The sequence below is a fragment of the Megalops cyprinoides genome, chromosome 10, assembly GCF_013368585.1.
Source record: "Megalops cyprinoides isolate fMegCyp1 chromosome 10, fMegCyp1.pri, whole genome shotgun sequence".
In the NCBI taxonomy this organism is placed as follows: domain Eukaryota; kingdom Metazoa; phylum Chordata; class Actinopteri; order Elopiformes; family Megalopidae; genus Megalops; species Megalops cyprinoides.
In genome coordinates, this window is record NC_050592.1 from 13,306,084 (window position 1) to 13,319,479 (window position 13,396).

The 13,396-nt window shown below is 41.7% G+C and overlaps 1 protein-coding gene across 1 annotated transcript; it reads right to left on the bottom strand.

Annotated features, from left to right (window-relative positions):
* Positions 1-1,755: 1,755 nt before the first annotated feature.
* Positions 1,756-10,412, bottom strand: nes (nestin). The gene is made up of 5 exons (XM_036538691.1): positions 9,600-10,412; positions 7,311-7,435; positions 5,701-5,774; positions 2,472-4,940; positions 1,756-2,249 (listed from the first exon to the last, which is right to left on the bottom strand). Exons 1-5 carry the CDS (start codon positions 10,410-10,412, stop codon positions 1,756-1,758), a joined length of 3,975 nt encoding a protein of 1,324 aa, XP_036394584.1.
* Between the last annotated feature and the right edge of the window lie 2,984 nt (positions 10,413-13,396).

The following is a 13,396-nucleotide window of genomic DNA, read 5'->3' on the forward strand; positions in this document are numbered from 1 at the left end:
AAGTACTATTCTGAACCAGTGATCAAAAACCATCTGAGGCAATGAAAGGCCTACTTTTTTTGCCTAAATCAAGGGCCTGCAATCCTAATACAGAGGAGCCTTGAAATATGTTCATGTGGATCAATACTGCACAGATGTGCAGCTTTACAGTATACAGACTCAAGGATCCACCCTGCAATACACACTCTCTCATTTTAGTGCCATCCTTGTTTCACCAGAAGAGTGTCTATGGGAGGTTTGTAATTAAGACAAGGTCGAGTGGTGAAAACATATTCAGTGATAGCTTCACTACGCTATCCCTGGGAAGCTATTTCTGCTGTGTCACCATGTGTCACCTGCTGAGTTCGTGATGTCTAATTTTTGCAGAAGTGTAGTATGAGATGCCTGTGATATTGCAAAGATTAACTGGAGGGCGGAAGTGTGCAGATAGTCCTGAATTCCATTTAGTACTCTGAGACCTCTTGAACATTAACACAATTCCTTCTTTTTTATTTAAATCCATAATGACATAATTTGATGAATTACAACACCTGATGAATGTAAATGACTATGCAATAAAAATGTTTAATGTTTGATTATTCAGAGCAGTGCTTCTCAGTGAAGCCTATTTTAACTTTTGCATTCAGAACATGTTAAAATTTTCAGCAGTTAAATAACATTAGCTTGACACACACAGATACTCTTTCAGACCTCATGCAACATATTTTAATAAACTCACAAGTTTATTGTGAGTGACAGGTTTATGTGGAATTAAAACCAAGGAAGATTCTAAGAGGAGGTCTGACAAGTCTGAATTACAGGAAAATCTGGTATTCTGGTAAAAGGACTATCTACCCCTGCTAAAGATGCCTCATAATCATAACCAATTACCTTAGAGTAAAAGATGCTAATTCATTCAGCTAAGCCTGTGCTCAGTGTAAAATGAGATCGTGAAGAGGAAGTCACCACCATTCCTGAGAAGCAAGTCCATTCAACAGCCAGCTGCTGGTAGGTATGCTGCTCTGCTTTGTTCTTTCTCTGATCAATACAAAATCAATAGAGCCAATCAATGGTACGCGTGACCTCTCTGAATTTTCTCCATACCAAATAGCTTCTGTTGTCCCATGAGCCTCAAATTTAAGAAACAATAGGCTTGTCTAAACGTAATGGTAGAGAGCGCCTTTCCAGGGTATGGTGTCAATGTCAGTTTTTTCAGACTATTGGTCGAAATGAAAGGAAAACACAGACACAAAGGTTGCTGTTTGGACCAAGGCCATGAATATTCACATGGGGCATATATTCTAACATGTTTTAAATTATGGATTTTCCTCGGGTAGGCGCTTAGGCCATTTTACCCTAGTCTGTTACCATGAGATGAAGGTGTGGGTTTGGCTCACTGAGAATTCATAAATAGAATATAGTTTGGTTTTATTTTAAAAATAAACATAAGGAAAATATTCCTCTGTAATATTTCCAGTTTGGCTTGGTATGTTCTTACACATTCCACTAAATGTTTCTCTTTTTAGTATTCATGAGAAGTTATTGCTGGCTGTGATTCTTGTTAGAATGAAGTGGATTATGGGACAGTTTTTATGTGTTTTCTTGTTTTGTTTTTAAATAAAAAAGTGCAGTTCCCTCTCTACACCCTCAATACTTTAGTGCTTTATTATTTCATCAAGGATGTCAATTTCTTGGAAAAGACAACATGGAGCAAGTTCGATTACCCCTGGTTTCATAATGAAATGTAAACCTTCCTCTGCCCTCCAGAGGTTTTCCCTACTCTTCCCCAGAAGACCAGGAATCTCCTTCCTCCAGTGAATCCTCAGATCGGCCATCATCATCTTCCTCCATCTTTCCACATAAGAGCTGTTTGACCTGCACAGGAATCTGAGGATGCTTTTCCAGAGAATGGCCTTGGGTCGCCTCTATGGCACCTTCAGTGTTTTTATTTGCCCCCAGCAGTTTGTCTGGTTCTCCCCATGCAACTCCAAATGTCATATTCTGATTATCGTGTGTGCTCACATTGTCATACTGCTCACACTCGCTTGGATCACTGACAGCTCCTGTCTTATTGTTTGAGTTCCAGGTATGTTCATTTAAAGTTGAGCTCAGTAAGTTGTGAAGGTCACTACATTTTCCATTGGCTTGGGGCACTGCCTTGGTTTCCTGTATCTTGATGACATTGACCTCTTCCACTGCAATGCTAGGAGAATCTCCAGAGGGCTGGCCAGCATCCCCCGACTCTTCCTCAAACTCTGTGCTAATTCTGCCTTCATTGTAGGAAAATGTCTGAGAACATTCAGCCATATTCTTAACACTTTGAACAAATGAGTCAGGTCCCCATGGGTCTGCATTGGGTCTCTCTATAACCTCCCATTGATTTTCAAGGAACATACCACTTTCTGTTCTTTGGCCAGTGACATCCGTTTTGGTATTATCCAGTAGATGGTCAGAGACCTCAGAAACCTCAGAAAAATGCCCTACTGACTCACCCACAGCCCCACTGGTGATTCCAGCTGCAAAGTCATCCTGGTTTGTATCCTGTTTGATGGACTGTGAGAATTGACTGGCATTGGGTGAGTCACCTTCAGAACTGGATGAATCATCTAAGTCAGAGTTGACAGCATTAGCCAGACTCCCCATGGTGCTACTGAGTTCACTGTGCAGGGAGAACTCATCTGTGAAATCCACATTAGTTAGCATGGACAGATTCTGTCCTTCCTCTTCCTTCTTGTCAGCAAGAACTTCTGTTTCCTCAGTGTGAACTGTCATTGTTGAGCCCTCATCTGTCACATTTTGTGTTGGTGATATTTCTACAGTTCCAACAGAGGCTGATTGATCAGTGTTTGACATTGATTCAGCTACTATACTTGAAGGAGATGAAGATGTTGCAGCAAGGTTCTCAGGATGTGACCACACCTCGGCTTGCTTTTCATCATCAGACTGACTCTGTGAGCTTACATCCCTGTTGATATTGACAGGACAGGCCTGAGTGGTCTCTATTTCCTTTCCTTCACTTTCACAACACTTAGCCTGAAGTCCTGGTGCTGCCTCACTGTCTACAGTCTCAGCTTTCAAGCCATCGTTGGAATCGAGTGATAGTAAATCCATCTCCTGCTGCAGATTGTTCTGTTTCTCTTTATTCCATTCATCCTTCGTATCCACTGAGTCTGTCCTGAAGCCAGTGAAACCTGCCATGTTTGTGTCTTCAATACCCAAAGGAACCGAGTCTTCTCCCTCAATCTGCCGATGCTCATCATCTTTGTTCGTGAGAACAATCTCCTCTCCCACATCCACCCGTGATCCACCCCGTTCTTCGAAACCATCCTCATTAACTCCCTCCTCTTCATACTCTTTGTCTGGATCCTCCATGACTTTGGCACTTTTGGAAATGATGTCCCCCATTTTATCCTCCCCCCAAAATCCACCTCTTGCCACTCTGTCATCATTGTCCTCATCCTCGCTGGAGCAACTGGCTTCTAAGTGGGACGCCTGAGTGTTCGCGTCAGCCTCATCACTCTTGTATCGGATCAGGGGACGGGTGTCAGCTAGAGTGTGGTCAAGGGTGTAGCTGTCAATGCTCTCCAGCTCCCCCTCTTCAGTTCTCCACGACTGAGAAGCATCTTGAGAGCCCTCTCCATCCTCATCAGATAGCTCCAACTGCTCTCCATCTGAACAAGTCTGCTCTCCTTCCACATCTCCTGGGTTTCTGTCCATTTCAGACTGTACAATGGGATCCTCATTAGCAGACAAGATCTCCTTCTCACTTTCTAAATCGCTTTGATTCTCTTCTGTTGCAGTCATCTCTTCACCCATTCCCTCTTCTGTCTCTGTCTCTTCAATTTCATTATCATGAGCCTGTTCCCCTACTTCTTCCGTGCACTCATTCTTTATTGTACATTCATTTTTTTCATCCCATGTGTCCTGTTCTGGCACAACCTCATCTTCCAGCATCCTTTCAGGTTCATGTTCATTAGGTAACTCATCTTCATTCTTATCTTCTATAGTACTCACTTTGTCATCACCTTGTCCTTCATTTATTTCGTTCTCATGACTCAAAACCTCTTTGGTGGCTTCTAATGGCACAGCTGACTCAGATTTAGCTGCAACGTGCTCATCTTGGTTGGAATCAACAAGGTTACTAAACTCACTTGTTGCAGTTCCACATTCTAAGGCACAATCCATTTCATCAATATTGGATTCTGAACCTGATCCTGATTCTACTTCTGAGATTTTATCTTCCACTGATTCAATCTCCCCCCTGTCTCTCACCACTTCTTCTGAAAAGCCACGTGGGTCTTCTGCTGTCTTCAGATTGGATGAATTAGCTGCCACTGAGATATCCAGTGTCACCTGTGTTGGGCTGGTGACATCTTCGGTCTTTGCAGAAAATACTGACGGCTCATTCTTGCTGAACTCAACCACTTCAGAAGTGGCGGTCTCTTGCTCCACAGTGGGCTCTGTGTCATTTTCATCTATGTGTTTGTCCAGCTTGGTAGTGGCCAAATCCTCCCCTTTGTCCTCTGTGCTAACTTCTGAGTTTCCCACAGTAGACTGATCAATACTAGATTCATCCATTTGTGTGATAACACCACATAATTCTTGTGATCTGGGTTCTGAGAGCACTACAGCATGACTGACCTCCTCCTTGACCTCCTTTGCCCTAAAATGTTCAGTTGAACCTTTTCCATTCAACTGTCCTTTAGGGTGTGTAGTTGACAAACCTGGAAGCCAAGATGACTCAACTTTCCAACCAACCTGCTTGTCTGTTTTAAAATCAGCGGTCTTGTGCTCGTTTTCAGAGGCATCTCGTTGTGGGGTTTGGAGTGGTGTCACGGGCATAGCTGCTGCTGTGGTCTGAGTCCTTGTACTAAGCAGAATAGAGACTGGGCTGGCAATGTGGTCATTATTTAACATTGTTTGGAGGCTTTGCTTGACACCTTGAGGGCTGGACCTTCCATCTATGAATGATACAGAAACACACATATAGAGTAATATAATATATATAATCTGATATACAATATGCTGCAATATGAATTAATAATAATAAAAGTCAGTTATCATGTTGGAGTAGAGGATAGTCTGTTTCAATAGGGAAAGCAGTATATAAGCAGTGAGATGCCACAGAAAAAAATAGCAGTGGATTTGTTAATCAGGTGACGTAATGCTTTCTGTAACTCAAAATGGCTTGAAATAAAGAATTTTTATTCTTTTCAAAATTATTTGGACTACATGAAATGTATCTAGCTAATGCAGACCTACCAATCATATCCAAAATCCTTAGCCATGAGGCAGGATAATCAAGTTGGAATTTAATGGGTTGATATTGATCTTTTTCTTCTGTCTGGTTTAAATTACAGGAAATCAAGGTCATGCGGTTGAATGACCTTTAGGGACCATCCTGTGCATCTCACATTGCCAAGCCGAATCACATCTCCCGTTATCACAAGCATAATGTGGTTATGTGCAGATACACGTCAGGCTCATATTTCTGAATGGGCAATAGGACACTCTCCTGCAAATAATTAATGCATGTTCAAAGGTCTGGCTGTACAGCCAAACTGCAGTAGTCAGACTGAATTTGGAAACAGATAGAATGTGTGCATTTTCATACCATGCAGAAACATTCTAAAAACTTTTGACTAAAAGTTATTAAGAACATGCATATATTGCACAAAATTACAGAAATTTATGAAATATTGCTGTTTCTGTCTGACATACCAAATGTGCAGAACCCCCATGGATAGCTGGTGGATAGCTTGTTTCTTCTCAGACTTTCACTGTCCAACAAAGCTCTGCATAAACAGACACAGGCAAGAGAGGTGTGCTTAAAATAATAATTGATAATAATAAAAAGGCTATACAAACCAGTTAATTAATCTTTTTTTGGATTTTTTTTATATTAAAAATGGTAATGGTAATAATTTCTGGATAAACTGTGCAGTCGCATTGGGTGAATCTTACTTTTAGCATTCCGTCATCACTTTGAATGGTGAATGAGCCGAAACATTGAACGAAGAGAGCTAACACTATGCTTTGACAATGATTAATTCAGAGTATCGTTTCGCCAAGGTTTTTCAACACTTTAGTCATTTTAGAGAGTGGGTGCTTGGTGTAGGGGTTGGGTTTTTGGAGGGGTGGGGGGGGGGGTCACTTTTGTGCAGCCAGAGCAGCAGGCTGGGATCTTTTGATATGGTAATAGGGTGACAGTTCTCTCATTGTCAGGCCATCTGGGACATGCAGACCGCCGTCACTGCCTTTTTCCTGTGCACAACGCCTAAGACGTGGGGTCCCGGAGTCGTAAAGCATCACAGACATACCGACACACAGACAGACCCAGCAGTTCCCATCAGCCTGAACAGCATTAATTCCCCCCCACTCTGAGGACAGTGCCAATTCCTGAATGCAGGCACGCCATCATTGTCAGTGTCACTAATGCAATACTGCTCAGATTCAAAGGGAACCTATTCAGAACATATACATTTTTTAAGTTGTTCTGCCAATCAATCATGTGTGAGCTTGGTTTAAGAAAGGTGAAAATTAAAACTTTAACACAATTTCCACTTTTGGACTTCCACTGTGATTTTTGTAGTATGAGATAAATTTACAAGGAAAGTTCCATCTATCTACATGTTTATATCATCTAAAATCTTGTCTTTGTTAAATTCAGTTCACAGTGTGGATTGTCATATTACACCAATTCAGGATTTGAATACACAGCACGAGCTGTATACTTTGGATTGAAAATATTGATATTATTCCTGGATGAATCTGATATGCCATTTTCCCCTCCCTACAACCTCAAACAATTCTAGAGCACTGTGGGCCTTTTCCTTTTTTTTAACAGATGGATCCTGCAGGATCAATATGTGGGGGAGGAAAGAAAAACACTTTCAGAGATCAATTCTAAAGTTCCTCATTTAAGGGGGGATGGCCCTTTAGAAAGCTGCTCCATCCGAGGCTGCAAATTCAAGAGTTTGTGATGTATTAATTCTAGTTTGTACTCTTCCCAAACAGAAATTAGGCAGCAAAACATACACGGGCTAGGCAGCAAATTATTGAAGAGTTCTGTGCAGAAATATCAGACTAGTTGGACATGGTTCAAAGTTTTAAGTGGGCAATCAGGTGTTTCTAGACGAAAATAATAAAGAACCAACTGAGCTGTGGGTAATAAAGTTAGTGCTTCATTTTACCCTTGGCTCATGGCTTTGGCTACAGATATACCATCTGTAAGGTTGTCCTAATAGTGAGGCCCTGATGGATGGAGACTCTATGGTGGAGATGTGAAATGATGAATAGTGAGAGTGAGATAGCTAGTGTTAGACCTGCACCTGTAAGTGGCCACCTCCAGCCCCAGAGACATCTTCAGTTGTAACAGGTTGCGTTTGTCCTCCAGAATGTCAGCAATTTGGTCTCCCAAATATTTCCTCTCCCCCTCCAGGGACTCCAGATGGGCCTGGGAAACAGGACAAAGAGACAGGAAGAGGACAAATATGAATGGAGCACAAATCCAAGCCAATGTTCAGTCCCATCAATTTTATTTTTAATTTCAAGTCCTAACTCTTTCAGTCCTTTTAATAGTATCAATGTCCAAAATATTTCAAGTGGTCACAAAATACCAGCTCAGTGCCTGCAAATCCACACATATTGTTGCTTGCAGTCCCACAGTCACAGTGCTTTGCTGACCTTTGTAAGTCATTTAATGCTTCAGTGACCTGGAAGCAATTCCCAGAGGACATGATCCACTACCTCACCCTTACAGCTAACGCTTGCACCTCCAAATTAGAAATACAGCTGCGTAATTAGCATTTAAAATGAGCTTCCCTTCCTCACAGTGCGCAGGCTGGAGCTAAAGATGCATCACACAATCACACAATGCTTTTCCCAACCGTCAGCAGGTCATTGAGAAGGTTCACAATGTGCAGCCCTGTTCAAGATGTAACGGGCATTCAGTGGAACTCTGCACAGACAGACAGCATCAACCTCTTCCAACAAACACCACCTTGACAGTTCAGGAGACTGAATGTTTGGGACAGGAGATTTTAGAACCACTATTGTTGCATCCACTGTGCCACTATCTTGAGAAAACACAATACTTGTTTTACAATATTTGAATTCCTACAATGCTGTGAATTTTAGCAGTTAGATTTAAAAAAAAGCACTACACTTCTGGAAACTATGCTTCCAACCATAATAAATTTTCAGTCCTCAGAAGAATAAGAAAACATGTCTGGAGAATCTGGAATTTGCTACTGGAATACACACACGCAGTACGATGTCAAAATATTTCCTCTGCTCCTTCTGCAGTGTCTTATTATCTGCCTGTGATTAAAAGTTTTCAGTGAGTACTTTAGATGAATTTTATTCAGGTCTATGATATCATCAAAGCAATATCCACTTGTTTTGTTTTCAACTCTGAAAAACTCTAAAATTTACTGATTCGCTGTTTTCCATATGCTAAGGCTGAGTCATTATGATTTGCATTCAGGAAAGAAAATTTCCATGGTACACATGACATTGTGCTCCGCCATAAGCAGTTACTGCCAAAAGCAGCATTTTAGTATAGTGGTAAGGAGCAGGACTCGTAACTGAAAGGTTGCCGGTTCAATTAACTGCTGGGGCACTGCTGTTGTACCCTTGGGTAAGGCAGTTAACCCAGAATTGCCTCAGTAAATATCTAGTTGTATAAATGGGAAACGTAAAAAATGACGTATGTAAGTTGCTCTGGAGAAGAGTGTCTGCTAAATGCCAATAACATACTGTAATGGATCATAACTGTGCTTCAGTTGGACAAGTTTATCTGGGAACAGATATGGCATGGCATATTTTTTCAGGGCGGAGTGAAGGACACAGGTCTCTGAAATTCTGACCTACCTAACCTCACATATGCATGGGAGTCTGTATTTAAATATTTTTATTGTTACTTTTGTGCTTTAAAGGCTTACTATTAATGGATACAATATATTCAGCATCAGAGGATGAAATATATAATTTCAATACAAGAACAGTTGTATTGACAAAATGCTGATTGCACCTTACAAATATGCTGCGTGAAGGAGATCCTGATTTTCACATGCTACTACAATTTCGTCACATAACGTAGTGCTATTCTCTGTTTTTAGTGAGGCACTTACACAGTCCTGGTCTGGTTAGAGTCCAAGCCCAGCAGATGATGCACCACAATGTTTCCTACTGCAATTTTGTCATTGTGACTGACAGCATTCTTGCTGGTCCTAGCTGTAACAACACTCATGACTCATTTCCGTAGATTCCAAAAAGCAGGGTAAGAGAACTCCCTGTCCCATAAAGAGACTTGTGCTGTTGCATACAACATTTACAGTGCCCTCTGAGCATTAGAGGATTACAGGGCTGTTTAGGACTGCTTCATAAAGGTACTTACCAAAGTGCATTAGCTGACTTCTTAATTAAAATTACTTTTGCAGTAGTTGTAGGGTTTGATTAATAGGTCAGTATGTATGTGGACCATATAACTAAATAAATATAGTACAACTAAATATGCTTGTAGATTATGGTAAAATAATGAAACAAGTTTTTCAATGTAATTTCAGTAATACCAAATATCCCCATAGCCAAGGCCGGCTCCCCCACACCTCTCTCACCTGGAGTTGCTCAATATGCTTGCGTTCTTTTTCCCTTTGTTTGGCAATATCCTTTTCCAAGACCTCTTTCTTGCCACGTGCCACCTCCAGGTCCTTGGTGAGGCCCTGCACCTTCAAGCAGCCGTCCCTTTTCTCTTGTGCCACCTGGGCCATGTTGGCTCTGGCCTGGGCCACTGAGTCCTCAAGGTGGCTCACCTGGTTCTCATACGCAGCTGCTGCTTCCTGCCACGCCCGGGCAGCCCTTAGCGAATAATCATGACCCAGGTCCTGAATGCTGAGGACATCAGTGTGAGCAGGAGTCACTGGGACAGGTTGAGCATGGCTCAGTCTGGCCAACAGGAGTGAGACATCCTCCTGGTGGACCTCCAGGTGGAGCTGCAGCTCCTTTTCCAGCTGTGTAACCTTCTCCCGCAGCCAGATTTGGGCCCTCCTCTCTTCCTCCAGCTCCTTCTTGCTCTCTGCCAGGTTCTTCCGGGCCTTGGCCTGAGCAGCTGCCTCCTTCTGCCTCTGGAGCTCCAGCACCTGCAGCTCCTCGCCCAGGTTTCCTACCTCCAGGTCCACCCTGTCCCTATCCCTCCATGCTGCCTCTACCTCACCTCTCACTCTCCTCAGTTCACCCTCCAACTCTCCCTTCCATGCCTCAGGGTTCCTGATCCTCCTCAGTTGCTGAATTTCTTCCTTCAGAAGCTCATTCTCCTCCTCCAGAAACTTCACCCTGCCCAGGTAGGTCTCCAGACGCTTGTTGAGGTCCAGCATCTGATGCTTCTCTGTTCCCAGGTGGCCAAGCGACTGTCGAATAACTGGGATGTCCATTATTCAGTGGCTCTCTGTCTGTCTCTCTCTCACACACTCTTTCTCTCTTTCTGGTCAGCGGGAGTGTCAGCTGGTGGTCTGAGGCTCAAAGCCCTTGGAGTGCAGATGGTCATGAGAAACACGCCTTTCATACTCTGATTCAGAGTAGGGGGAGGGTTCAGGATAGGAGGGAGGGGAGGGACTTGGAAGGAGGAGTAGCTGGTGATAAGCATTTTGAGTTAACTCAATCCTTAACCAATCCTTGAATGCTCTTTAGAGTAGGAAACCATGTGACATGAAATTTGATTACTTATTTGTATTTCTTGCTCACTGTAAGAAATTAATTTCTTAAAAATCTGTATTGGAAATTTCTTTTCCTAAAGACCAAGTGTGACCTGTAAAATGTCAGTATTTCTCCAATACTCAGATGTTTTATAAAATCAGTTTTAATAAAATTACAAATTATATATATGTGTTATTCATATTTTATTTTATATCATCATTATAGCACAAGATAGTAAGGCACTAACTCCATAGAGTATATTCTAATATATTACACATCATGTGGAACTGTATTATTGCATATTTTTGACAGTTTGACATCATCAAATTATCTTTAATTTCTAAATAAATATATAAACTTTAAGTCAAACATAAACTTCTCTTAGGATATCAAGAATTAAATGAAGAAATGAAATTAAAAATGTATTAAGACTTAAAAGGTCATTACAATTTTGTGTAAATTTGGGAAATTTTCAGATACAGAATAGTAACAACTGAATCCATGTAACTAAAAATAGTTATCAGAAACAAACTTCCAAATTTCTTTGGAAACTAATATTTCTACGCGTACATATTGTATTTTTCAGGTTTCTAAAACTGAAAGTGCCTGCAGAAGTCTCACCTCTCCTAACCATTTCTCTACTGCTGCTCCCTCTTGTGATACTTTGCCAACATTGCAGGAGCTCTGCAATCGAAGCTCTGGGTCAGGAGGTCCTTGTGAGCCAGTGAGACCTCTCACTTCTGTTTCATCCAAAAGTTACTTTCATGACTGGATCAGTTTTTAGGCTACATAGAAATAGAAATATCTCATTTGAATGGCTAATGTTTGCATTTGGAAAGTTGAATGTAAAAGTTGAAAATGTAATTAACTGACTTCAAATTGAAGCATTTGAATGTACTGAGACTTCATTTTTTGTAAAATTAAGACTGTACTTAAGGATGAGAGAAAATGAGCTGTTTGTCAACTGAAAGAACAAATGTTAGTGTGAAGAATTATTTTAGTCACAGACTTTCATCTAATGAGGGAAGTGATGCAGCATAGTAGATAACATTGATACACTATATGGCCAAAAGTATGTGTCAACCTGACTATCACACCTATATGAGCTTATTGGACATCCCATTCCAAAACCATGGGCATTAATATGGATTTCCCCCTCCCCCCTTTACAGTTATAACAGCGTCCATTCTTCTGGGGTGGCTTTCTACAAGATTTTGGAGTGTGTCTGTGGGAATTTGTGCCCATTCAGCCAAAAGAGCATTTGCGAGGTCAGGCACTGATGTTGGACGAGAAGGCCTGGATCGCAATCAGCGTTCTAATTCATCCCAATTGTCTAAAATGTCTTTGTATGCTGTAATGTTAATGTTACCCTTCACTGGAACTAAGGGGCCTAGCCCAAACCCTGAAAAACAGCCCCAGACCATTATCCCTCCTCCACCAAACTAGGCACTGTGCATTCCGGTAGGTAGTGCTCTCCTGGCATCCGCCAAACCCAGATTCGTCCATCAGACTGCCATATAGTGAAGCATGATTCATCACTCCAGAAAACGTGTTTCCACTGAGTCCAGTGGCGGCATGCTTTGCACCACTCCAGCCGTCGCTTGGCATTGCGAATAGTGATGTTGGGCTTGTGTGCAACTGCTCGGCCATGGAAACCCATTTCATGAAGCTCCCGACGCACAGTTCTTGTGCTGATGTTGCAGCCAGGGACAGTTTGGAACTCTGTAGTGAGTGATTCAACAGAGGATAGGCGGTTTTTACGTCCTACGCACTGTCAGCTCTGTAAGTTTGCATGGTCTACCGCTTTGTGGCCGAGCTGTTGTTGCTCCTGGATGCTTCCACTTGACAACGATAGCACTTAATAGCAGTTGACCAAAGCAGATCTAGCAGGACAGAAATTTCAGAAACTGGCTTGTGGCAAAGATGGCATCCTATGACAGTGCCACGTTTAAAGTCACTGAGCTCTTCAGTAGGACCCATTCTACTTCCAAGGTTTGTCTATTGAGATTGCATGGCTATGTGCTTGATTTTATGCACCTGTTAACAATCAGTGTGGCTGAAATACCTGAACTCAATAATTAGGAGGGATGTCCACATACCTTTGGCCATATAGTGTAGATAACGTTGCAAGAAATGATGACAAACAATGGTGGAAAGAGAAGAGATGAACAAGTATGGCATCTCAGAGATGTATAATAGAAGCTGTTAATGAAGCAAGAAACGTAGAGGGACTACTTCTTTAATTGATAACACCACACTTCTGTCATATTAAATGGGAAATAATCTCAACATGCTGATATTTAGGTCTCTGTGGTACTTCACATGCAGGTCAATGATACCAGATATGTCTCTCTTGCAGGGAAGTAAAGCATTGCTGCTCTGGCTGTGAAATCTATCTGAATATATTGTTACTGATAAACTGTAAGGTCTGAGCTATGTTTTGTGCCAAACGTGTAAGAGGCAGGTTTTTTTGGTTGAATATTGAAGTTTGGTTAATTCAGCTGAAGGTCCTGCTCATTTATCCCTCAGGCTAAACAGAGTCCAGTTTGTGGTTGTGTGCTTTAAAGACAGGGAAGTTAAATGGCCACAAAAACTGTTGTGTGCTTTTTTTAAATACATGAGCTATGGGGAAATAATCATTTTATGAAGTGGTGACAGACAGAATGTTGTTTCTGCTTTATTGAATTTCAAATATGAGAACTTGATGCCCCACTTTTACTTA